The following is a 27,257-nucleotide window of genomic DNA, read 5'->3' on the forward strand; positions in this document are numbered from 1 at the left end:
GTGTGGCAGTGTGTGTGTCAGTGTGTGTGGCAGTGTCTGTGTGTGTGGCAGTGTGTGTGTGTGTGTCAGTGTCTGTGTGTCGCAGTGTGTGTGTGTCAGTGTGTGTGTGTGTGCAGTGTCTGTGTGTGTGTGTGTGGTCAGTGTGTGTGTGGCAGTGTCTGTGTGTGGCAGTGTCTGTGTGTGTGTCAGTGTCTGTGTGTGGCAGTGTCTGTGTGTGTGTGGCAGTGTGTGTGTGTGTGTGTGGCAGTGTGTGTGTGGCAGTGTCTGTGTGTGGCAGTGTCTGTGTGTGTCTGTGTCTGTGTGTGTGTGTGTGTGGTGTGTCTTGTGTGTGTGTGTGTGTGTCTGTGTGTGTCATGTCACTAGTGGTCAGTGTACTGTGTGTGTGGCCAGTGTCAGTGTCTGTTGTCCAGTGTCCTGACACACACTGTGTTGTGGCAGTGTCTGTGTGTGGCAGTGTCTGTGTGTGTCAAGTCTTGTGTGACTGTGTGGCAGTGTCCTGTGTGTGTGGCACACACCTGTGTGTGTGTGTGGCAGTGTCACACCGTGTGTACAACAGTGTCACACACACGTCTTGTGTGTCAGTGTCATGTGTGTGCAGTGTCTTGTGTGTGGCAGTGTCTGTGTGTGTGTGGCACACAGTGTTCAGTGTCTGTTGTGTCACAGACAGTGTCTGTGTGTCAGTCAGTGTGTGTGTCACAGGACACACAGCGTGTGTGTGGCAGCAGTTTGTCTGTGTGTGTGTGTGGCAGTGTCTGTGGTGTGTGTGTGTGTGTGTGTGTGTGTGTGTGTGGCAGTGTCTGTGTGTGGCAGTGTCTGTGTGTCGCAGTGTGTGTGTGGCAGTGTCTGTGTGTGTCAGTGTGTGTGTGGCAGTGTCTGTGTGTCGCAGTCTGTGTGTGGCAGTGTCTGTGTGTGTGGCAGTGTCTGTGTGTGTCAGTGTCTGTGTGTGTGGCAGTGTCTGTGTGTCTGGCAGTGTCTGTGTGTTTCAGCTCATTGAAGTAGCATCCAACGGTCCCCATAAAAGGTTACCTTGTGGTTGAAAGGCGACGGGATGAAAGAAAGTGAGTAGGCTGGAGTTCTGAGACAAGGCTGTCGTGCCATCGCTTCTAGACTAGGCCTTGATGTTTGTTTGTTTTTTTTTAAATAAATCACTCGAACCAAAACGAGATGCTCCTGTGTGGGCACCAAAATAACACATTTAAACACCCGCCTGGCCTACACCTCTCTCTCTCTCTCATTTCAATTTACCCTAAAATAGCAGTCTCTTGTCTAGCTGGATGAACATTACGCTCTGAATCTTTTATTTGTGTATGCATGCAGTCTATTTATGTGAACTTTTGTGCATTTGTTTCCAAAAAAGAGGCTCAGGTGCCAAACTGTTCATTTTCAGTCCAAAGTTACAAAACCTGCCCTGCTTTTTCAAGAAACTTTTGGTCAAAAATGAAACGGAACCTGTTTGCACTAGAGGTGTGACAGCACACCACTGTCACAAAAAATATATTATATATATCTCAATATGCAGATTGCAACAAGCAACACTGTAGCTATGACATGTTACAGTCTTAAACAAACAATCACGGTTTATACAACATACTGTCGTGGTCATGTTCTTGCACCAAGCCTCAACCTGCGCAGAAGCTTTCAACACACAGAAATATTTTGCATATTACATCTAGGGTTGCTGCATGCACTGCCTTGTGCTGTGCAAAAAGCATGACCTGAATCATTTCAGTGAGTAACGTCTTTTTCAAGGGCAGACATCACTTTACCATTGTTGTAGACGTCTCTCGGCAACACGCTGTTTTATTATTCACCCATCAGGAGGTAGATCTACTAGGGAGCGAGTCTTTTCAACTTTTTCAGGAGAAAGAGATCGTTTTCCTCCAAACGCTGCAGTGTTTCCAGCCAGGCTGATCTTATAAAGTTTCTTTCAGTATTTCAAAATTCAGCGCCTTTGAGTGTTGAACAGGTATTTACAGCACTCCAGAATTAGGAATGCAACTCAAACATTTTCGTGTGAAGGTCAACGTGCTACAGCAGTCTGGAGCTGTTCTCAGCGGGCAGTTACCCTGGCTAATGGAAACAGGGGAAGCGAACCCTAAGCGGGCAGGACTCTCACCTTGGTTACTGGGTTTCTTTCCACCAGGCCGGTGCGCCCACTCAGGCATGATGGGGAAAAAAAAATCACGACCAGGAATCCTGAGAAAACAAAAACACAAAAAGAACACAAACCAATAAATTAATGAATGGTTTGTGCAAAGTTCCGGCAACTTTGCCAAACACATTTGGGTAATAACGTAATATAGTTTATTCCGCAGTTAAACAGTTGTCTCCGGCGAAGAGAACACCCCTCAGGAAGCAAGCGAAGAGATCTCTAAGACAGAGTTAGCCACCAGACACAATATGAATCAATCAATGAATAAATACATGTGTATTGCTTGTCAGGACGCCCGCGCAGCAGCATATGAAATTAACTGAAAAAGCAAAACCAGAAAGTGACAGACCAACTAACGTCAAACTAAATTAAAGCAGCACCCCTACACACATTACAAAATGCAGCAGGAATATACAAGACAGGAGAATCGTTTAACAGACTGGTGAAGCAACTCGCCACAATGGGAAACACCAGCTCACTCAGAGACTTGTGTCTGATTCTGATCATTGCAATATTAATAATAACAGACTTCATTGACCTCTGAACCCCAGGACTGGGTGCAGCAGCAGCAGCAGGGCTAGTGTGAGTTTCTAACCCTGCTCAAACTCCTGGCTCCTGATCATTTCAATATTAATAATACTAGACTTCATTGAGGGGAGCTCTGAACCCCAGGACTGGGAGCAGCAGCAGCAGGGCTAGTGTGAGTTTCTAACCCTGCTCAAACTCCTGGCTCCTGATCATTTCAATATTAATAATACTAGACTTCATTGAGGGGAGCTCTGAACCCCAGGACTGGGAGCAGCAGCAGCAGCAGCAGGGCTACTCTGTGCTATTCTGTGGTTCCAGAGTTACATTTGAGAAAAATTCCTGCAATTCCAGGATGGAGTCTGTGGCCAACTTTTTTCTCCAAACCCCTCAGGGCTGTGTTTTTAGGAAGGGGGTGCTAATTAGGTTTAGAACAATTCCACAGACTTGTAGCAAACTCTAAGGTGAATCTGGGGTCAAACTAAACCCCTCCCGTACAGAGAACAAACTTCAGGGTGAACGCTACGGCTCTACAGCGATGTGAATAAGACTCCTGTCATGTAGCAGTTTCACCCGTTCCAGGTTTCACTACCAGCTTGATTCGTTTCTCATAGTTAAGCTTTACCTTTGGTCCAGCATAAGGATATGTAAAGTATTTGAGTAAAAAGTTCACGTCAGTCTAAAAAACAAGCATTCTTCTGTTCTTGCCTCTAGTAGAACATTTTCAAAAGCCATTTAAAAAAAAAAGGAATAAAAACAAACTCTAGGTGTTAACAATACCAGCAATAACAGAAATATGTGGGCACGGATACAGCAACAGTACAGGCGCTCTCTCTCTCTCTCTCTCTCTCTCTCTCTCTCTCTCTCTCAAAAGGTTCACTTGTTTTAGGTCAGACAACAAGCCGCTGTGCTTAACAAAGGTTCCCGTGTGCATGTTTTGTGTGGAAAGTGTTGACAAACAGTATCACCAGTGACAAGGCTAATCAGAATGTGGAGGGAGGGAGGCAGTGTGGCTCTAGTGGAGCTGAGGAGGGACTGGGAGGGAGGGAGGCAGAGTGGCTCTAGTGGTTAGAGCTGAGGAGGGACTGGGAGGGAGGGAGGCAGTGTGGCTCTAGTGGAGCTGAGGAGGGACTGGGACAGAGGGAGGCAGTGTGGCTCTAGTGGAGCTGAGGAGGGACTGGGAGGGAGGGAAGCAGTGTGGCTCTAGTGGAGCTGAGGAGGGACTGGGAGGGAGGGAAGCAGTGTGGCTCTAGTGGAGCTGAGGAGGGACTGGGAGGGAGGGAAGCAGTGTGGCTCTAGTGGAGCTGAGGAGGGACTGGGAGGGAGGGAAGCAGTGTGGATCTAGTGGAGCTGAGGAGGGACTGGAAGGAAGGGAAGCAGTGTGGCTCTAGTGGTTAGAGCTGAGGAGGGACTGGGAGGGAGGGAAGCAGTGTGGCTCTAGTGGAGCTGAGGAGGGACTGGAAGGAAGGGAAGCAGTGTGGCTCTAGTGGTTAGAGCTGAGGAGGGACTGGGAGGGAGGGAAGCAGTGTGCATGAGACAAGGACCATCAAGGGAAGGGGAATTGGGGGTCAGTGATGCTTGTTTTGTACTGCATTTGAGTCAGATTTGGAGAACAATGGTTTAGCTCTCAAGGGCTAGAAAAATACAGGAAGATTGCAAAACTGAAGCTCAGTAAAGTAGCGTGCAAGCTCCAACCCATGACAGAAATGAAAGAGCTGGCCCGCCCTGTATTTCCAGGTGGCAGCTATATGTCTGTGTGTCTTTACCCACTGAAAATAAAGAACCCTGTCTGTGAGGAGCTAGCTAGCACAGAGTGGGCACATTTAGTTTAAATCAGACAGTTTAAATCAGACACATCTGAGCTTGTTAGCTAGACACACTGTGGCTGATCAAGCTGGTGGTAAAACCTGGAATGGGTGACACTTGCTGTGCAACGGGATTCTTCCTTCCATCCCTGTTTTACCAAGGGCCTGATTGTTACAAGACGCATGGCTCAACAGCCCACAACAGGTCTCGTGGCAATTTTGCATGCATGCAATCCACAGGAAAATAAGGGAGAGGAATTCAAGAAAGAACAAGCAAAACTGGACACACACAACAACTTGACCTTCAAAAAACCCCAGAGCAAATGGAAAATACCTGTGAACCCATCACAGTCGGATCATTTAACCCTCATGGCTTTTTTAAACGGTTCTGGAATTATGGCACCACAAAATTCAGTGTTTCATACCAATAAAAATAAAATAAAAATGTAAAAAACTGAAAATAATTACATCACAATGAAAATACATACATTAATTATATATAACCCTGAGAAAAAATGATAACAATTTTCGATTTGTTTTTATTCTACAAAGTGACAGGGATGCAAACGAGGCTCCCATTGCACAGCAGTGTGATCCATTCCAGGTTTTGCTCCGAGTTTAATGAGACACACACTTGAGCTTGCTAAGCCAATACACTGTGGCTGATCAAGATTGAATAAAAATCTGGAATGCTCCAAACTGCTATGCAATAGGAATCTTGTTTCCCCTCCAGGAATCTATTTAAAAAATACATAAATCACCTCCGTGCGACAGAAACTTCTATGGGATGACACAGGGTGTTTGTGAAGGTCTTCTGGGGTAAAAGCCAGCTCCATAAACATTCATTCACCAACACAGAGAACTCTCAAGTTTATCTGCCAGACTCAAAGATACAAAGGGTGTTGGGATTAGCCCTACCATACCAGCAATCCAGAAGGACTGGGAGGGAGAGTCGCTCATCCGATACACTCCCCCGCTTTTTGTAGATTTCCCTGAGTCGTTCCTTAGCTAAATTCCCAAGACTTTCCCCTCTCTGAGCCTAGCAGAAAAAGCCATGACTGCAAGAGCAAACGTCTTTCCAGGATAGGCATTTATTACTTGGGGGGGGGGGGGGGGGGGGGGGGGGGGGGGGGGGGGATTCCTGAACCAAACTGCCAAAAGTCTCCTTAGCCAATCAGACGAAGCGATGCAAATGATGTAAGATTCCAGTTCCATGATACAGATTCTGGATGCCTTCCAAGGCAGAGTGATTGTACGTGATCTCAGACCACAGAAACATTAGACCCTAACAAGGACTTCTGTGTGCCTGGCTATTCCGCCCGCTGCTTTGTCAGTCCTCCTTGACCGACCAGTTTGTATACAGGACTCTTTGAAGAACACCGTGATGCTGTGTGTCTCCACATGCAGCGATAGGGGGGTTAGCGGTTTGTTGTTCTTCAGCTGTTTTAATATATTGTAAATGTCACAGTTAATAATGCTACGATTAAGCAAATAAGCAGTCTGCAGTTGCAGCATTATATCTAATTCAGTGATCATTCTTTAAGTGTATGTGTTATTTTACCACAGAACTGAAAAGTGCTGTGCTGTATAATTTCTCACTTACTGAAAACGAATCGTACCTGTCTCTCAGTTACTATACTGCCAAGGCAAATACCATGCCCGTGGAATTTATTCGCCAAACATAAAAATGTTTAAGGAAATTACAGTAAAACCAAAACACAGTATAAAGACTTCTGTCTCTTAATTCACTTGTGTGTGAAGCTTGGGAGACGTTCAAGAAAAAAGTTCCATTCAGACCTCTCTAGAGGGAATACTTTTCAAATGAAATGCGGCCGTGTTGTGTTTTTATGATTTGTTTTGTCGTTTTTGTAACCCAAAGCCGACGGCAGGCCAGTACAGCACTGGGAATCACTATTCAGCACCGTTACCTCATCTCGAAATCAACCTTCTGCTAAATGTCAAACTTTACTCCGAGTGCAGGGTACACAAATTCATTTAGGTTTTAAAAGAATATCGTTTTCATTTTTGATTAAATAAGGTGTGTGTGTGTGTGTGTGTTTTTTTCAATGTTGAAGACGGGGACAGGGGCTGTCTGACAAAGGGAAAGAAATAAGCGTCAAAAATATCCCTTTAAGTTGTTTCACATGGGTTAGAAAGTTAACATATGCCAATTAAAAAAATAATAATAATGTACAGAACTAAAGAAAAAAACTTAATCTAATAATGTATTACATACTTAGCCTTTACAGTTATAAACCGTTTATACCATTCAAAACAGTAAAGTCCCACCGCAAGAAGTGGACACAAACAAGGGTTACAAACTAATACTTTTGGGTAAAGAAAAAAAAAAAAAAAAAAAAAAAGCGATATTGCATTTCAAAGAAACTACCACAGCAGCAAAGATAAAGCAAGCATCTTCGATTCCAGCTTTGCCATTCCTGAAAACAAGCATCAGGAGACACGTTTCACATACCTTCACAGGCGGCGTAATCCGAGGCATCAAACCTTTTTCCCTTTGAGCCAAATGACCGGCTTTCTTTACCCCGCAGCTTCAGCGATCAGCGCTTAGTTTGTATACCACAGAGACTGGGATTAGGGACAGTGGGCTGAAGTCCAGTTCAACGCATTTCAGACCAACACCTCGCCAGAAAGTACGAATTGTTCTCTAAATCCGTTTTTAAAGTCCTTCCGAAGGAGTTGTTAAGTAAAACGAAAACGTTTTTTTTTTTTTTTTTTTTTTTTTTTTTTTTTTTTTTTAATGCCTCTGCAGAATTGTTAACCCGTTCTAATATCTAAAGTGATTGATCAAATAAAAAATTAAAAAAATAACAAAATGATATAATAATAATAAAATGTTTTGCTTGTTTCTTTACTAGCAACAAAAGAAAAAGCGTTCAATCCATCTTTCATACCATATTATTATTAATATTATTATTATCGATATTTATAATTTTTTTTATGAACTGGGCACTTCTTGTCTTTCTCTCTCTCCCTCCCTCCTCCTCTCTCTCTCTCTCTCTCTCTCTCTCTCCAAGGTAGAGGTCTTCCAGCGCTCGAGAGTACACTGTCAACTTCCTGTCGGGATTAGCTACTGAGAGAGAGAGAGAGAGAGAGAGAGAGAGGGAGAAAGAGGGAGCGAGTCTAGGGGGGAAAAAATAATTAACTGTTGGAATGCCGATCGCTTTTTGGGTTTTTTTGGCGTGCAGTGTCCACGAATGGAAATAAGACTCCTATTGCACACAGTTTCACCCATTCCGAGCTGCTTTCTAGGTGCAGGCATGCTGTGATGCATGTAATGTAAACCCAGGAACGGAACTGTGGTCTGGCGGTATTGACTCGGGCAGGCTAACGTGTTCGTTTCCACGTCACAAGTGCTTACCCAAGCACGTGACGTCAGTGTGGGATTGGTTGACGTGCCCCTTCGTAGGTGGCGCGACCGTGCACTCTCCATCATCATCGAGTGCAACGAACACACGGTGCTGTCCAGTCACTCTAACCCCTGCACGGAAGCATCCCACCGCGCTGAGAGGTAGTAGTCCACGTTGCTTGTGTGCCATTACTATCTGGAAAGTCTTATTGCATCCCCGGTGCGTGTCAGTGTGTGTGTATCTGTGTGTCACTGTGTGTGTGTGTGTGTGTGTGTGTGTGCGTGTGTGTGGTGTGCGTGCGTGCGTGCGTGTGTGTTTATCAGTGCATGAGTGAAAGCAGTGTGCTAAGAAGTGAAAGGAGACAGGGAGGAGTGGATTTATGACTGAGGGACACATTCCAAACGAACATCTAATCCCAATTTAAACAAACAGATACAGGAGGAGGATTTCAAATGAACAGGAGGGTGGGAGGAATGTCCTGGAAGAGAAGGAAGAAGAAGAAGAAGAGGAGACCAGGCTTGACCCTACTGCCTCCAAGCACAGAGCATAATACACTGCAGTCTTCTTTTAAACAGCGTAATTCATTAGAGTAATGCATAGCCTCATAAATCATAAAGAGCATTAAGTAATCTCATTACGTATTCGGAGTATTTAGTGAATTTCTCTCGTATTTTGCATTTTTGGTTCTCGTAACTTATAAGTGAAAGCATGGTAAAGTATAGGGGAGCATTGGAAAGCACAGAGAGGTCTGGTAAAGTATAGGGAAGCATTGTAAAGCACAGAGAGGTCTGGTAAAGTATAGGGAAGCATTGGAAAGCACAGAGAGGTCTGGTAAAGCATAGTCAGGCATTGTAAAGCACAGAGAGGTCTGGCAAAGCATAGGGAAGCATTGTAAAACACAGAGGGGTCTGGTAAAGCATAGGGAAGCATTGTAAAGCACAGAGAGGGATGGGAACGCATAGGGAAGCATTGTAAAGTAAAGAGAGGTCTGGTAAAGCATAGAGGAGCATTGTGAAGTACAGAGAGGGATGGGAAGGCATAGGGAAAACTGCTAAATTACCTTGTATATGTACAGCGGTGAAGTTTTCCTCGGGTCCACGTGGGAGACAGTGAACTCTGGCTCACTCGTCTGTTTTTCATCTCTGGCTAGGTTCTGTCAGTCTCCTCTCCTCTTTATCACCGCAGATAACACAGACAAACAAACTCTGTGCCGGCGCTGCTGCACGGACGATGCATGCAAATATAATAAACACATCAACAACAGCGAGTGGGTTATCTGGAAGAGAGAAAACCTTCCAGAGTTTTAATAAATACATACATACATAACTTTTAACTTTTAACATTGTTAACTTTTAAGACAGAAATGAATTGTTTTTGTTTTGTGTTTTAAATACTCCGCTTCCACCCATGTCTCTCTCTCTCTCTCTCTCTCTCTCTCTCTCTCTCTCTCTCTCTCTCTCTCTCTCTCTCTCTCTCTCTCTCTCTCTCCACTTATTTTAAAGTAGTGTATTAATGCCGGAATATATTCTCTAGTATTTGGAATGCATTTTGCATTGTTTTTGGCCAGGTTACAATATTGGCACTATCCAGTAATGTATAAATCAAAGACAGATTGCTTAGTCTCTGTGTTTGCGCATCATGCTATCCTGTAGCTGTCATTAATTACATCCCCCTCAACTTGCAGTAGTAACTTTATTTAAAGCTTGCATTATTCGTGTTATTTAACGCTTTCGTGCATGAAATATTAAAAACAGCGGGGGGGGGGGGGGGGGGGGGGGGGGCACTACTTTTTGGACCATAATAAATATATTTTTCATGGAAACAACAAACACCAAACAGACAGATTAACGAAGTCTGCACAATCAGCGAGACCAGTTGACTGTTCAGAGCCCAGAGCCGCTCCTCCAGGCAGTGTCCTTGGTAATGGGTATACAGGAAGCGGTCGGCGGCTGTGTTTTGTTAACACAGCTGTCTGCATTCGCAGTGTTTGCGTTTCCCTGGGGGCACTAAGCTCTGCGACACCCAGGGTCTCTGGGAACCGTTTAATGGTCACACCACACTGATGGAAAGTGACCCTACTGTAAGTGACGGGGACCTGGGTTGAAACCAGCTTCCCAGTCTGGCCTGGACTGGAGGGAGCACCCTTTCTCTTAGAGGGGTGAGGGAAGGAGGGAGCAATTCAGTCTTTGGTCCCCTTATGTCTCATTAGGTCTCATTATTTTCAAACTGCTCCCTCCTTGTTAATTCTCAGTCCAGAGAGCTATTAATACACAGCTGAGGAAACAGCAAAAGTTGCATTTATTAACATTCCTCCACTTAAAGGGGGGGGGGGGCATATGAGATATCCAGCCAGACATCAGTTCCAAAGAAACAACTCCACTGCAAACATCGATTCGATCGAAGGAGCTCCATAAATCGTAACCAGTTTGCAGTCTCAAGCGTCACGGGTCTCAAGCGTGTCGTTATGAGATAAACACGTTGCATCGCACTGGGCTGACTAGACCGTGTTCAGATTCCTTGTTTTTTTAATAATGAAGTGCTCTCAATTGACCTAAAGTGTTATCCTGTAGCAAAAAAAAACGCACGGGGAAGCAAAGACATTGCAAATGCGTTTGCATAAGCATAAGATGCGAGGATGCGTCACGGCCTGTGGCTAATGAGAACAGACAGACAGACAGACAGACAGACACCGTCCCAGCATGAGGCGAGAGAGGTTCAGGACTCGAAGGTTCGTACAGACCTGCCCCCCCCCCCGCCGAACTGCAAAGACCGTGAAACAAGGAGGGGCGTCACAAAGCCATTGAAATCTACAAACTGCGGTCTTCTTTAAACTTACCCCTCTTAATATCTTGACTGAACTGCAGCCCTGCTGATTAACAATAAAAAAGGTGTTTGATCCGCTATGAGTTTAATACACACCTTGTACCTATGCACACTGTGACTAGCCAAGCTTAAAGGGCACATAAGGACCTTCATACATGTTGTGTTTCATGTTCCCATGTGTTGCTACAACTGTTTACCTAAGATATGTGTGTGTTTTATTTTTATTTAATTTTGACCATTTTTTTTTAAACTTTTAAATTGCATTCCCATGCCTCAAGATGGCTTTCCATGTACCTGCATGGACCTTTCAGAACTACATTTCCCAGCATCCTCCTGTTCACTGGTGGAAGTGACTCTGCAGCAGCAGTTGACGCAAAAGCACCTGCAAAACGACTAGTTACTAAATGATGTTGGTCCTGTATTATAATAGATGCCCATTCCTTTCGTATTATTTTAAATCTAGCCTCACAAGACAAACTCTTTCATAGGCACTGTCTATGTGTGTTGCCGAACAGGAAAAAAAAAAAAGCGTGCTCTGAAATGCGCAAGAACGGAGTCTAACTGTATAAATAGAGAAGCTTTTCTTATTTAAAACATGCTTGGTCACTATATCGTTAAAGCAATATTGCTAGTGCGAGCATAAACTTAATTTTTTTGGACTATAAAAAAGAGTTAAGAATGTGTGCATCAATAACTGTTGCTGCAGAGTCATTTCCAATTAGAGAGAGAGGAGAGAGGAGAGGGGAGTAAAGGGAGAGAGAGAGAGAGTCTGAGTGAGAGGGCAGCGAGAGGGACTAGAGAGCTCTCCGGGAGACCTCTCCCTCTCTCTCCCCCCTCTCTCTCCCTCCCCCTCTCTCCCTCTCCCTCTCTCCCTCCTCTCTCTCTCTCTCTCTCTCTCCCTCTCTCTCTCCCTCTCTCTCCCTCCTCTCTCCTCTCCCTCCCTCTCTCCCTCTCTTCTCTCCCTCCTCTCCTCTCTCTCTCCTCTCCCTCTCTCTCTCTCTCTCTTCTCTCTCTCTCTCTCTCTCTCCCTCTCTCTCTCTCTCTCTCCCTCCTCTCCTCTCTCTCTCCTCTCTCTCTCTCTCTCTCTCTCTCTCTCTCTCTCTCTCTCTCCTCCTCTCTCTCTCCTCTCTCTCTCTCTCTCTCTCTCTCTCTCCTCTCCCTCTCTCTCTCCTCTCCTCTCTCTCTCCCTCTCTCCTCTCTCTCCCTCCTCTCTCTCCCTCTCTCTCTCCCTCTCCCTCTCTCTCTCCCCTCTCCCTCCTCTCTCCTCTCTCTCTCTCTCCCTCCTCTCCCTCTCTCCCTCTCTCTCTCTCTGTGAGTAAGCACTGCAGCTTTGTACAGGACCGAGACAGCTATTTAACACAGCAGTGAGCTAACCTCAACCGACCCCGAGCGAAAAAAAAACATAGCAAGAACTACAATGGAAACACGAGAATTCTCTGAGCTGGTGAGATCGATCACTTTGTAATTGGAATCATGTTTACTGGTGTCACACGTCACTAGTGCTATCTTACTCAGCACCGAGCTCAATGTCTGTTTTATTAAACCTGTGCTGACTGCTTTGTGACCGGCAATGTCCTCCTTCAACTGCAGTCTATCCATCTGTCTCTCTACCCCTCTCTCCCACTCCATTTCTCTCTCAGATTTTTAGACCAACACATGCCTCCACGTCCAAACGATAATTACATTTTTGAAGCCGTACCAAGCATTCCAAACGCCTGATTTCATGTTTAAACCACACAATGAAACATTCATTGTTTCAATCAATTATGCAGGAGTGACCTTAAAAAATATATAAAAAATAAAAATCTTTGTTTGCATTCATACCCGTGCGTTTATTGAACGGAAGACGCTGGTCGAGGATGCGTGTACCAGGTCTGAGAAAAAATCACATCGCGTCCAACGACATTAACCCCTTCACTACCGACTCTAGTTAGACGCGCACGTAATCGGACCAGGGAAATTTAGAGAAGGCAGACATGGACAAATAAGCTTTATCATCGGTGTGGACAGGAAAACACCAAAATATTGATCATTTTAGGCTTCATAAAAGCATCTAGGGCTGCGTTTGGAGAATGAATGGTTTCATTTAGACTTTTCCTGTTAATACAACGAGACTAAGTTATGATAACTATATAGTTATTAAAAAGGTAACATTAAAATAGCAAAACCACAAACCAGCCCGTCCTGGAATGAGGGACACGGCGGTGAACGGGTGAACTCATTCTCCACAAACCAGCCCGTCCTGGAATGAGGGACACGGCGGTGAAAGGGTGAACTCATTCTCCACAAACCAGCCCGTCCTGGAATGAGGGACACGGCGGTGAAAGGGTGAACTCATTCTCCACAAACCATCCCGTCCTGGAATGAGGGACACGGCGGTGAAAGGGTGAACTCATTCTCCACAAACCATCCCGTCCTGGAATGAGGGACACGGCGGTGAAAGGGTGAACTCATTCTCCACAAACCAGCCCGTCCTGGAATGAGGGACACGGCGGTGAAAGGGTGAACTCATTCTCCACAAACCAGCCCGTCCTGGAATGAGGGACACGGCGGTGAAAGGGTGAACTCATTCTCCACAAACCAGCCCGTCCTGGAATGAGGGACACGGCGGTGAAAGGGTGAACTCATTCTCCACAAACCGGCCCGTCCTGGAATGAGGGACACGGCGGTGAAAGGGTGAACTCATTCTCTCGCTGCGGCGTGCACTGGTGAAGCTAGTGCTGCGCAGAATGAATATTCAAATGCGCCCTGGGCAGGTGCGTATCGTTACCGGTATTATTCAATAAGCGATCTACGTCACCTAAAGAAAGCGCATTTAAACCACAAGGTCCCACTTCACGAGGGTGAATCCAGTGAAGGAGTCACCAGTAGCGTCATATTCGTCTTTGTTGTCATATATATATATATATATATATATATATATATACGTCAGGAGCAAAAGTCTGAAAATAGGTTTGAAATACGAGTTCCAGTGTTTAATGATAGCTACACACATGCATGGCACAAACACCGACTTTATTAACACTTAACAAGCTTCAGCAAATGTTTAATTGCATATTAATTAAATGCTTATTTATAACACTTTAAAAATAACTTACATTTAGTTTATAAAAGTATTTTAATAGGGAACACAGACATTAAAAAATATATACGTTTTCAGCCGTTTATTTATACTTAAAGATTCTGAAGAACCCGAAAGATAATTGGGGCCTGTGACGTCTTTTTTAGGGATGTGCACGACCAATCACGTTTCAGGGTTATTTTTTGAATACCCTAATAAAGCTTATTATTCTTAGCAAAATATGTTGGGCTTTTTTAATTTTAGAAAGCGCCTCTGGGAACACTTTTAAATAAGTCATTTCCAAACAAAAATAATTCTTTAAAAAAAAAAAACTTGTCTAGCCACTCAGACCAACGTTAACTTAAATTTAGCTATTTAGCTAAAACTATTTTCCGTTTCATAGAAGTTGTTTTCGTATATATATATAAAATTCTTCGCATCTGTGTTAGAAATCTGTCCTTTTAGAGGAATGTCCGAGTCGGCTGCCTTTTATAGACATTGCAAGCAGACTGGACTCGCCGAGGAAGGGAGAAAAAGGGGAATAATAAAATAACTAATAAGGTCAAGCTGGCGTGGTGTCGTGGGAACCGGCGGAGAGTTTGAGCTGTGCGGCTCTCCCAGGTCTCTCTCACGAGCGTTACCAAAGTTAAAGTCCCTCCCACCCCCCCCCCCCAGTGAGTTTAATGTCAATTTTTCCGAATACTCCCCTCCCCCCCCCCCCGGTAGAAGGGGAGTCCGGTTTCACCACTGTAGTATCCTGACACAACTTTTGAAAACTGTTCTGTCACCCCCCCCCCCCCGTCCAAAAAAAAAAAAAAAAAAAAAAAATCTTAGAATTACGAGTCATTCAATCAATTGTCAAACTTCTTTTTTTTTTTAATGAAATGAAAACAAAAGGAAAGGAAAGGAAATGTAATTGTGAGTTACAGTGAAGGCGCCAGGACATTTGAGGGGGCATGTCAATGTTTCCATATGTCTAGCAAAAAATTAGGATGGCGAACCTGACGCAGGTGACGTGCCGGTTATAGGGACTAACAGCAGAACCAACACCGTTTACAAGCTTTACTGTGCACACTACACACACCAGAGGCTGGGCGCAACTCGCTCCCATGTCAATCGGGCCTTGGAGCAAACGATCCCATCAGAGATCAGAACCGGTGGTCTCGGCTCGTTTGGGCAATCTACCGTGGTGCAGATCGATCCTCGTTGCCCGGCGTGAATGCTACCGTGTCTGGGAGCGTGTCGTTTGCAATCACACCAGCCCGGGGCTCGGATAGCTCTGGAAATCAGATATATTCTACCGCGTCTATAGCTTTGATTGTAATAGTTTAGTCCTTTCACATTCGTTATTAATATTTTGAACTGTTTTTTTTTTTTTGTTTTTTTTAAGCGTGCAGTTTTTAAAGCAGAGCAAGCAGATTGTAAAATCGATACATCGCATGCTGTTTGTTCAAGTTTGATTTCCTACCCAGTTATATACAAAGTTGCAATTTACAGCTATCCTACGTTTGTTTGTATAACTGCTACATTGTACTGCTGCGTGTTGCAATTGTACAAAAACCAAATCCCACAGACAATGCAACGTAACAAAACCGACCAATGTCTTTGACAGAGAATTAGCAGAACCGCTCGATTCCCATCTGTACTTGATTGCGTGTGTTAATTAGGGGAGAATGCATCTGAAGAACGCTTCATTAAAGATGTGATTGCACTGCGCAGCGGAAACGTCGTTGCAAGGCAAATAGATGGATTGAGTATCACTGTCACCCTATCGTTGACCTCTGATTCAAGTCGGCGATAGCTGGAATGGTTCTCGATTGTTGAAACTCACACGGAGTCTCTGAAAAGTCTTACACAACTAAATCACGTCGGTAATTTAGAAATGTAAGATATCTTTTGCATTTTTTTCGGTGGCAGGGCTACGGTAAACTTTGGTTGTTTTCTGCAGGTAAATTAATTGTTAGAAAAGTCGATTGGAAGCGGGTTTTCTTTTCATCCGGGGCTCTGCCATTGTGAAGGAGGCATTGAACATATTTTTCCAGTACGAACACTCTGCGTGCCCGTTCATCGCCGCTGATTGGCACTGCGTTGTAAAAGTGAGGGAAGGTCAGCCTTATTTAAATGCCAGTCGATAAATATAAAAAAAAACACAATTTTAAAGGCAATTACGAGTGTTCGAGCAGCACTACAACGCCTTGCGCGTTGCCTGAACTGTGTGCTATATATGGCATGTTTCCTTTGTTCAGAGAAAGCGTTGCTGTGCTCGGATGGCAGTACAGAGCCAGCTGGCAAGCAGACAGATATAAATCCGTTTAGCCCGGCTGGGGAGTGAGATAACGCAATTTCAGTGCCTCATTCAAGAACTTGTTAACATGTTTTTTTTTCATTCCCTTTTGTAAATTGTTATTCTGTTTCACAGCAAGCAGTTCCCTAGTTAGCCACAGATGACCCCCCTGATAACGACGCACCAGAAACTCAAGTACCAGCTACGCCGTCTAGACGGGTTTTAAGCTTGTAGGCATGCAGAGCAAAAACCCGTTTCAATTACGGGTTCTAATGTTGGGGACACAAGAACAGTGGGTTGAAACTGGTCGTTTTAAACCGGTTTCGGAATATGCAACTAACGCAATAAATTCATGGACAAACGTTTCGCCTTTAACTCTCTGTCTCAACGCATTGAATACTCCCAGTCAAAACGTTTGTCAACGCACTTTCGTTTTGGACTCGAGTTTCAGAGGTATTACAGAAGCTCGGCTCATACTGAACTCTTACAGTCCGTCAGCTGATCGCGCCCGAAGTGCATCTTTCATATATTAACTGTGAAGGAGCAAGTAATCTTGCACCCCCCCCACCCATCCCGCGTAAATAGTTAAGCAACTACGTCAGTCTTGTTTGCTGCTGGGAAAACCGAGTACTGCAGAGCATATATTTATCGCATAACAGCACCCCCTTGTGGTTAAAAAAAAAATAGTGTTTAGCTAAATAACGACTTCGTTTCCAAATGTACGCACAATGCCTTTTTTCTCAATTAAAATCAGAGCCTTTAATTTTGTATACAAGTGCAAAAAAAAAAAAGCTTAAAACATAAATCGAACTACCATCTTGTTTATTTGAGAAGTCTAGAACATCCAAAAGTACATATTTCTTTTCATTTAAGGTTTAAAAATAATAATAATCATTCATAGTGTTAAACAAGTTTCGTGCCTTAATATTGCAGTTCCCATCCTAAAGAAACACACAGAAAAGGTGTTTGACAGCTAATCATTTAATACAATTTAAAACTAACAAAAGGTACCAAACAATAGTTTCTTTAAAAAAAAGAGAGAGAGAGAACCATTCAGTGCTGTAAAATCATTCTGCGCAAGTCTTGTCAAAAGGAAGCCAATTTCAAGCCTGTTCAGAAAGTCTGGGGGGTTAGGAAGGGAGGAGTGGGAAAGGAAAAGGGATCAGGACTAGGGGAGGAAGAAACAGGATGACAGGAGAGTCTGGGAGATGTAAGGTTCTACAGCAACACTGGAAAACTTTTTTAAAATTATACAAAATAAGCCCAGCCACCAATACACAGCACATTAAAAACATTATTTTGGTTTTAACTTATGTACTTTCAAAACACACACTTAAATTCAGAATATAGGTTAAAAAAAATTCAACACACGCAATTCCAGAACACAGAGGAGTTACATTATATCACCTGTGAACTTGAAGAGTGAATGGTTTGCGGACGTTTATAATAAATCAAGATATTCCGAACCCTCTCTCCAGTCTTTCTGCAGGAGTTAAAAATAAGACCCCCCCCTAATGTGGAGTGACCCACACAATTTAAGAAGCAGAATTTCCCCTCTTGTGATCAGTCAGGGTAGGACATGGCACACTGCACAGCGACACCTGCTGGACTTGTAGATGTATTATCTTACCATATCCTAACCCAAGGCTTGAGTTTCAAAGCGAGACACAAGTTTAGTACCATTTGCACAGGATATCAAGTGGGGATTTTCTTTATTCATGCTTGAGGTTGGCACCTACAGCTATCTCTGGAGAGATGGGCGAGGGGGGGGGGGAGTGGTGACAAAGGAATAAAAAGTACACAGAGAGAGAAAAGGAATCGTGGAAGACAGACAGGTGAAATGGGAGCACTGGTTTTGTCGCTCAGGCCTTCTCACTCCCAGCAGATGGCAGCAGCTCCTCTTTGTCATCGATGACCAGCCGCTGGCGCTCTCGAGTCTTCCGGAGAGAGGCGACGATCAGAACCACGACCAGCAGCACCGTCATCACTGCCAGCACCGCGGTCAGGACAAACGCTGCAGAGACGGGACAGACTAGTCAGGAGAGGGTATTTATGGGGTCACAGAATTTATATACAAGCCATCATTTAGAAAGATTTGAAAACAGGTGCATTAACTGCATAGCCTGGTTGGTTGCCCTCACCTGCGCGGTGATGGTGGTTCAGAAAACCATGACCTGGATGCTCTCTGTCCCCATGTGCTGCTGCAAGGACAGAAACAAAACAAACAGTTACTCTACGATTTAATAAAACAAACTGACAAACCTAGTGTTGGGCTGCAGAAACTGAAATAACACTCCCCTTGCAAAGCTGTTCGATCCTTTGCTGGTTTCACTACAACTTTAAAATCTGACACACCGAGTGTGTTGCCTTTCCACACTGTGGCTAAATCAAACTGTGCAACAGGAGTCTGATTTCCACCCCTACACTGGAAATCACTGTTCTAAACTGCTCCCAGGCTCTGACCTGGCCCCCCGGCGCAGTGGCTCAAGCAGTCCTGGGCGGAGCTGTATCGATTCCGGTTCCCCCCGCAGCCCCCGAAGACAAAGGGCAGGCAGTCCTGGACGGTGGGGTCGTAGTACCAGCTGCGGAAGGCAGCGCGGCAGGGCCCCACTTCCACCTGGGCCAGGCAGTAATCTGAGCGAGCCAGAACAGAATGAGGGGGGAGGGAGGGAGAGAGAGAGATTAAAAAAAATAAATCAGAAGTCACATTTCTGGTTATGCAGACACATATATTAGGTATAACTAAGACAGAGAAACAGACTGACAACCCACAGATGAAGCAGGTTAGACCAGTGTCTTTATAGATTTAAGGAGACAGCACCATCTAGTGGTCTGCCACTTCTGCGCGTTTCCTTTTGCCTGCAATACACTAGCTGTACACTAGATGGCGCTATCCACAGGACGTTGGCTGATCTAGCCAATGCTGTGGTGTTTTACCTGTTTTTGACAGGTCTGTGTTCAGCTGCTTGACTGAGCTCAGGAGTTTTAGTTCCTGTGCCAGACAGAAGTAACACAGGCTAGATCAAAGTGTGTTAAATTACTAAGATGGCATTGCAATTGCAGAGAGCAAAGGATAGATGGATTTGTTAAGTCTTGATCCATTTCTTGATGACAGGGGTACCAAAACACAGTCTCGAAACAAATGTTTTTCTTCAGTTATTCACATTTCGTTTCCCTTTGAAACTGGCGCATCAGGTGTTGGAGATTGAAAACAGGAAATAATTAAACCAGAGTCCTATTCCCCCACCTTTGTATTCAGCTGGTGCATGCTTCACCACCGGCATGTGGACAGGAAGTTGATTCACTGCAAGGAGAGAGAATACCATTAGAGAATTGTAAAAGGCCTGATCAAACCGAATTCAGTAAAGCACAGAGAAGATGCTTCCCTATGCTTTACCAGACCTCTCTGTGCTTTACAATGCTTCCCTATGCTTTACCAGACCTCTCTGTGCTTTACAATGCTTCCCTGTGCTTTACCACACCTCTCTGTGCTTTACAATGCTTTACAATGCTTTGACCTCTCTGTGCTTTCAATGCTTCCCTATGCTTTACCAGACCTCTCTGTGCTTTACAATGCTTCCCTGTGCTTTACCACACCTCTCTGTGCTTTACAATGCTTCCCAATGCTTTACTAAACCTCTCTGTGCTTTACAATGCTTTCACTGTGCCGTACTACACTTTGCTGTGATGCTTGGACTGTGGGGAAACGTTGATCCGGGAAGGGGAATAAACCCAGGAGCGAGGTGCAGTCAGACAGACACTTACCGGAGCACTTGGCCTGGCACTCTGCCTGCGTTTGGTAGTTGTTGTTGTTTCCTTTGCAGCCCCCGTAGATGAAGAGCTGGCAGGAGCCAGAGGAGCTGTTATAGAAGAACCGCGGCATCGAGGCTCGACACGGACCGACCACGGGAGCCACCTCACACGAGTCTGAGGAGAGGGGGAGCGAGCGAGAGAGACACACAGTCATATTCAAAATGCAATATACTTAAATAAATAAATAAATGAAGACTGGCAGCTACCTCTGTACTCCTTTGTCAGTCCAGCATCACGGGTGGGAACTTCAACTGAGAAAGAGAAATACGTTTTTGAAGACTCCAGGTCTAATCATTGAATCTGTAACATTTCTTTACCACCAAACCTCACGCAAGAGGCTGCTTCCCAGCTAGATCCATTTAAACCAGTTTCTTTTTCAGACTCACATTCCACAGGCTTGGATATGCTCTTGGACACCAGGGGGATGTCGTTGGGCGAGGTCTCGTCAGCTGAAAGTAAAAAAAATAAAATAAACCAGAGAGCCAGCAGCCAGCCACCAGAACAGACTTCAACCATGCGACCTGCTCAGAGGGACATTTCCAGTCTCTCCAGCCAAGCGACTGTCAGGTGATCCAAGATTAGACTGCTTTACAGAGTTAAATTTACTAACGTTTTGAAATGCGAGACACAAACCAGGCTCGCTTTAAAACCTGGACCGAGCGACACTGCTAAGCAATAGGAGTCTTAACATCCCAGAACGGAATTTCACAGCCGCTCTCAGTAACCCTCTCAATGGTGGAGTGGATATCACAGCTTGTATCACACAGCACCCTGTGCCATGTTCATCTAGTAAATGGAGTTTCTCCTGCATGCCAGAGAAACTTCTTTCTTCTCAGGAGAGGCTGGATAGGAGAGTGTCGCTGGTGTCGATCGGGCTGATTCACCAAGTGGGTGACAAAACAGCTGGTCCAACTATTTGATCCAGGCCCTGCGACCCTCGAGGACTGGAGCGTGACAGCCCTCGCCAACACCGACAGACACCCGCCAAAAAACAGAATTCCTACGACGATCGTGGACTGACCTCGGACGCCGGTGCAGGCCCGCTCGCAGTCCTCCCTGCTCTCATAGTTGTTGGCGTTGCCCTTGCAGCCCCCGTAGATGAACTCCCTGCAGATCTGGTTCACCGGGTCGTAGTTGAAGTGCGGGAAAGCGGCGCGGCAGGGCCCCACCTCGATAGGGGCGTGGCACTTCTCTGAGAGAGAGAGAGAGAGAGAGAGAGAGTCAGCGAGTCTCCAATGCAATTACTTATTCAAGAGCTTTATTTAAGGGTTTACCCTGATTTCATGGAGAAGTATTAAGCGCTGTGAAATGCACCAATATGCAAGTATCATGGCAGGGTACAGATTGATTGATTCAAGTAACTTCACAAGTTCTTTCCTATAATCCTCTATACAGCTCTGCAGTGTTGAGAGTGGAGATCTCTTTCCTATAGACCTCTATACAGCTCTGCAGTGTTGAGAGTGGAGATCTCTTTCCTATAGACCTCTATACAGCTCTGCAGTGTTGAGAGTGGAGTTCTCTTTCCTATAGACCTCTATACAGCTCTGCAGTGTTGAGAGTGGAGATCTCTTTCCTATAGACCTCTATACAGCTCTGCAGTGTTGAGAGTGGAGTTCTCTTTCCTATAGACCTCTATACAGCTCTGCAGTGTTGCTCACTGATGACCTCTATACAGCTTGAATGGAACAGAAGGACCAACGTCTAGCAGAAAAACTAAAGCAAAAAAGCTTCATCATCCAGTCCATGTCAACACAACACTTCTCTGCACAAACCCGCTTCACCAGCGTGGAGCAAGCAGTCCCGCGATGGGGAGGTAACCATGGAGCTATGCAGGTGGGGGGGGGGGGGGGGGGGGGGGGGGGGGGGGCGTTGTTTGAAGACCAGAAGTACAACTCACTGCAGTTCACCGTCGTCATGTTTTTTCCAGGTTCTACTACCAGCTTGATAAGCCAGTGTGTCTAGGCAACAAACTCAGGTGTGCCTGATTAGCAATGGGAGTCTTATTCCCATCCCTGTTGTTTCAGCACTGAGATTGTACATAAGAAATGCATATATATCTATCATCATCCGGGAACTGAAACCGCTTCTAGTTTTAAAGAGAGAACATTATAAAACAAGAACAGTCTGTACTTCTGCAAAAGCACATGAAGATTTATGAGTCACGCAAGAGACCATCGGACCCCCCCCCCCCCCGGGTTTTATGACCTTGTCAAAGCGTTGAGCTGCGTCATTCTTAAATTGATTTTGCTAGACGAGGTGGAGACACACACACACAGGGTGCTCTTGAAGAGGAGTGGGGGCACTTTGCACTCTCTTCCTCTGTCAACAAGACTTATTGTAAAAGAGAATTTGTTCTCAATGGACTCGTCTGGAGATGGATCAAGGTTTTGATCTTTAATTAAACTGTGGCTTCTCAACCCTTCTGAACATCTCACTGTGCTTTCTCTTCCTGTGGTTATACTTTGCATTCCCCACACATAACCCCAGTGTGTGCATGTAACAAGGTCAAGAGTGTCATTTAACTCGCAATAGGAGTCGTTTTCATGCCTGGATGTTTTAATGGAATGCATCTGCCAGGCAGGATTGAAGACTCCTGTTGCATAGCAGTTGGATCCATTCCAGCTTTTAGTATTTCAGCACCTGTTGCACATGCCCTGGAACGCACTGAACTGTTGCATGCACTGAAACGTGACACGGTTCATGCAGCAACATAGCTGAAACCGGTTTCCCTAAAGCCATCACAACAGAATAAAATAGGGCATGTCGATTGTGTTTTTATTCCTGGAAAGAGCAACAAAGCGAAGCTCTGGCCAGCCTATAGAATTAGCAAATTGTGTTCATAAAGTCCAATGAAAACCTGATGAATAGGGTTACTACTGAACTACATACCGCTTTGTATTTTTGTTTTTAAATGGTTTAAATCTTAATTCTAGGTGTGGCAAAACTTCTGTCCACCGCTGATGGCAGAGAAAGCCGCAGATAATACCAGATCAGGCAGCGACACCCTTTCCTAGCATGAGAAAAGCTTCTTAAACAGTAAAGAGCCCCACGGGCACCCTGCCCAGCTTGAGCCTTGTGATCCCACACCAGACCCCACCCGCCCAGCAAAACGCACAATCCGCAACAAACTTAAACTACGCGTCACTCTCAAAACTACTTTCGAAGTTCTGAAGCATTCACCGCGTCACCTGTTGAGGGATACAAGTCGCACTGCCATAAAAACGATTAGATGGCTAATAATTACCTTTTACGGAACTGGTTCCAGGAAAATAACGCCTCAAATGCATTCTACTTTAAAAAAACAAAGCATTTGCTCAAGCCGCCGTTTAATTTGCGCTCCTTACTGTATTGCCTTTACTGTGAGTTTAAGACACGCCCGATCTTGTTGCCTAGACACACTGGCTGATTAAACTGGTATTAACCAGGATTAGTTGAGCCTGCTTTGCAATAAAAAATGGCTATTTTCAATCCTGCGACAAGTGCTTCAGGAGATCGCCATAAGAGGGCACGTTCTAGCTAGGGTAGCAATAGTGCTTAATACAGATTAGACACAATGACATTCAAAGTAGTGTTATTTTTAAACTAGACGTTAAAGAAATGTCAGTCTGATAATGTAGTGTGTTAATGCCATATTGTATTACAAGGCAACGTCCATGCAGTGAAAATGTCTTGTCTTGTCGACCACCGGAAATTAGAAACAGCTTCTTCAAAGCGGTCAGTCTATTGTTCCGCAGTTCTGCGTCAGTCACACAGACACAAGAGAAGCTCAAACACTAACTTTAGATTTGATACGGACATTATGCATACAATGTCAATTCAAAGCTACACGCACTCAGAGCTGTAAAACGCTGAATAAATTAACAGGGACAGAAATATGGCTCCCATTGCACAGCACTTGTGATCCATTCCCGTTTTTACTCTGGAGTTAAGCATTACATTAACCTGCAACGGGCGAAGCAGCTGTGCAACAGAGTCTTACTGCCATCCTCGTACAGATAAATGTTTAAACAAACAACAACAACTGTACGGGCAAAGAAAATGCGCACTGCAGTCAAACCTAGATATATACAAGAACGGATAGGAGTCAGGGTAGCTAATAACACGTGGCACGCAATTACATAAAACACGGTTTTTTCTTTTAAATTACGCTTACCTTGATAGTCGCTGGAAGACCTGCTATCGCCTTCTCGCTTGCGGTAGCTGTCGAAATGGGCGTCGGGCGTGGTGACACAGGCGTTTTGCCCGGTCCCTTCCGCGACACAGTTTACCAGGTAGCACTGAGTCTTCGCCCCGGAGCGATCCAGCAGCACCAGGCTGCACTGGGTGCTGTCGCAGCACGCTTGGAGACAGCTCTCCGCGTCCGAGACTTCGCCCAGGTGAGCGGCGTAGGCTGCGCCGTGGTCGAAGGACTTGGGGTCCAGTCCAGCACCGGGGCTCGCCTCGAAAGTAGCCGAGCAGACGTTTTCTCCGTTTTGGTCTTCGGCCCCAGTGGCAATCGTTCCCAAAACAGCGAACAGCAACAGAAACGAGAAGCAACACACATGTGCCATTGTTGCTGTTATAATAACAACACAACTAGTACGGTGTTAGAAATCTAGCTCCGTGCGTATTTATTTTTTAAATAACTGCGCTTCTTTGGTAAACTTTGTTTTTAACCACAGGCAAATAAAACGCTACCGTTCTGCTCCTTTGTATTCTTTTCTTTTTAATCTAAAGTCCGTCAAGCGCTGCCTGTTCCCCTCTGGAAACACGCAATATAAAAGACTTTTCTCCGCACGCTGAGTCGTCTGACTTCAAATGTTTCTTCTTGTCTCGTCTTAAACCCACCTCTTCACTTCCTTGTGTGATGTCAGAGCAACAGGTTTACATTACCCAAAAAATCCTTAAAAGGGTCTTTCTTGTCGTATTTTATCTCCACAATAGTGTCATTGTCAACCAGTAAATTAAAAACGTTATTGTATCCCCAAATGCATTATTAATATAATATATATATATATATATATTTCTTTGTTAACGGCTGTGTCACCTGTAAGTCCTATACGATTGATGACACAGGTGAGGCGTTCTTAAAGGGGCAGTACCATTATAATTATTGTTTTTTTGACCGCCGATGTAAATTGTCAACCTGTGACCCAACGAAAATGACACAATCAAACGTCACTTTTGAGGTCGTTTTGTTTGCTCAGTGACCACAGCCTCGTCCAGACACCTCACACTGCCACTGTTTAAAACTGAATAGGTAGCTTTCCGGGGATAATATACTGTTTACCAAACCTGTGTTCTACTGACTTTGCGCCTTTTTATTGTATAATATAATTTAGATTCAACTAACACTGTAACCTATAATAATAATAATAATAATAATAATAATAATAATAATAATAATAATAATAATAATAATTCCATACAGCGCAAACACTAAACGTGTACTAGCACTGTATGTTTCTGCTTCGATGGTAAATAGTTTGTGTGTTAAACGAAACACCGTCTGTGCTCCACTTGCGTTCATCTAGCACGCACGATTCGGCGTTTTGAGAAAAAAAAAAAAAAAAGTTTTGTAAAATCTATGTTCAAAATGGACGGTAAATCTAAATTTCAGAAAAGAATTGATTCGCGCTGCACGCTGTGAGAATTAGATAACGCGAGACTATGTTATGTTAAACAATGCTGGTTCTAACGCGTCTTTTGTTGTGTGAAAACAAAATGATCACACGGTATTCAAGGATGGAATGAGACTCCTGTTGCACTGCAGTGTTACCCAGTCCAGGTTTCACTACCAGCTTGATCAGCCCCAGTGTGTCTAGCTAACAAGCTCAGGTGCGTCTTATTGAACTCTTAGTAAAACCAGGAATGGATCACACTGCTATGCAACGGGAGTCTTATTTTGCATCCCTGAGAGGTAATCAGTAATACCCAGCTGGTATGCAATCGCTCTTATAATATGGGGTCCAGGTGACAGTGCAGTACACCAGTCTGTCAGTAGTGGGCGCTGTTACTCTGTTATTCCCTCAGTGGCCCAGCATTAATTGAGGGTCCACTCTACTGTCTCACTGTCACCTTTACATCCCCTTGGAAGATATTTTCACGCATATGAATCTATTACTTAGACGGAACTATCCGTGGTTTTAATTCCGTTATCGCAAAACACAATTTAGTGCAATGTACCTTTTTGAATTGCTAGTGTACGAATTGTAGTTATCCATTTCAATTTGAATACAACTTGTATTTAAAAAAATAAAATAAAAACATCATACCAATGCATTATTGTTGGATAAATAATAATGCCATGAAATTAATTTAATCCGCTGCTAGAGAGTTAGATGTACGAGTGAGCTCATTGCTTTCACCCATCCTGCTGTGCACTGGACTCGCCTGTCCTCAGCACCACGTTACTGGTTCCTCAGCTGATGCGCTACCCTTGCAATGCTGCAGTGCTAATCTGACTTTGCATGTGTAACTTGCTGTGATCATAACTTGTTGCATCCTAGTTCTTATTGTATTCTAGTATTATTATTTGCACTTACTGTAAACTACACTATTTAAATATGAAGCTTGCATTGTAACACAAGTCAGTTGTATTGCCACAGTGTCAAGGATGATGCTTGTGAAGTTTCGAGTTAGTCAAGTAAACCGTTTGTCAACTGAGGCAGTTTTAAATTTCAGACGATAACATACACCTGGCGGTTATCTTGTTTTATAAAACATCACAATTTTCATATATTTGTGTCCCATTGTTACTGGGACAATAACTACCAAGTTTGGAGCTTGTTGGTCAAACGGTGCTCAAACAGCAGCAGTTTGCTGTTAAGGGCGCGTTTCGATAAGATTTGTGGCAGCCATTTTGACATTAAAATTTATCGCAGAAACTTCTGCTTCGCAAACTTGTTGCGGGTTTGGATGCTGATGATATACGCCGAGTTTCAGATCAATCGCTTCACCGCTTCTCAGGAAGAAGATTTCGAAAGGGTTTTTCAGCATCTGACAGTCAATGAATCCGTCTTGTTACCTGTCAGCAGCAGCAGTTTAAAGTTTTGGGAAGAAAAAACAAAATAATAATAATAATAATAATAATAATAATAATAATAATAATAATAATAATAATAATAATAATAATATCCCATTGCAAATCAAAACTAGCTCAAAACTACAGATTCAAGAACAGTCTGGCTAGTCTCCCTTGATCAAAGGTCATGATCTCCAGGAAAACGAAGACAGAGTGGGATCAGCCTTCAAGTCTTCGCTTCAAAGGAAAACCGCTGGACAAACTTGATAAGGATCCAGACTGCCTGCTCTCCACCTCACAGCTCACGGGAAGACAAACAGAACCGTAGCAAATGGTATTTAGGAACAGGAAGATTTTCAAACAGAAAAAAAGCCCCTAACAAATAAAAATGAATTAACTAAATGTTAAAAATAAATAAATAAA

The 27,257-nt window shown here is 44.2% G+C and overlaps 2 protein-coding genes across 8 annotated transcripts in view; both read right to left on the reverse strand.

Moving 5' to 3' along the window:
- The window catches only part of LOC121303824, a 27,157-nt gene extending 19,934 nt beyond the window's left edge, over positions 1–7,223 (reverse strand). For 3 of the 7 annotated variants that reach the window (XM_041234628.1, XM_041234629.1, XM_041234626.1), the window contains exons 1-2: positions 6,956–7,223; positions 2,117–2,196 (exon numbers count right to left, since the gene is read on the reverse strand). In XM_041234628.1, the coding sequence (XP_041090562.1) occupies positions 2,117–2,165 (49 nt within the window). In that variant the 5' untranslated portion in view covers positions 2,166–2,196; positions 6,956–7,223. Of the gene's footprint in view, positions 1–2,116; positions 2,199–6,955 lie in introns of those variants that run through there. The other 4 variants (XM_041234631.1, XM_041234633.1, XM_041234632.1 and 1 more) reach the window with 2 other exon arrangements.
- Positions 7,224–16,823: 9,600 nt separating this feature from the next.
- On the reverse strand, positions 16,824–24,754 carry LOC121303836 (kunitz-type protease inhibitor 1-like). The gene is made up of 9 exons (XM_041234654.1): positions 23,985–24,754; positions 20,853–21,023; positions 20,218–20,280; positions 20,038–20,082; positions 19,784–19,945; positions 19,266–19,322; positions 18,482–18,652; positions 18,160–18,219; positions 16,824–18,032 (listed from the first exon to the last, which is right to left on the reverse strand). The coding sequence occupies exons 1-9, from the start codon at positions 24,379–24,381 to the stop codon at positions 17,881–17,883; spliced, it is 1,278 nt and encodes a 425-aa protein (XP_041090588.1). The 5' UTR covers positions 24,382–24,754; the 3' UTR covers positions 16,824–17,880.
- Positions 24,755–27,257: the final 2,503 nt, after the last annotated feature.

The sequence above is a fragment of the Polyodon spathula genome, chromosome 35 (genome assembly GCF_017654505.1).
Source record: "Polyodon spathula isolate WHYD16114869_AA chromosome 35, ASM1765450v1, whole genome shotgun sequence".
Classification (NCBI taxonomy): Eukaryota; Metazoa; Chordata; class Actinopteri; order Acipenseriformes; family Polyodontidae; genus Polyodon; species Polyodon spathula.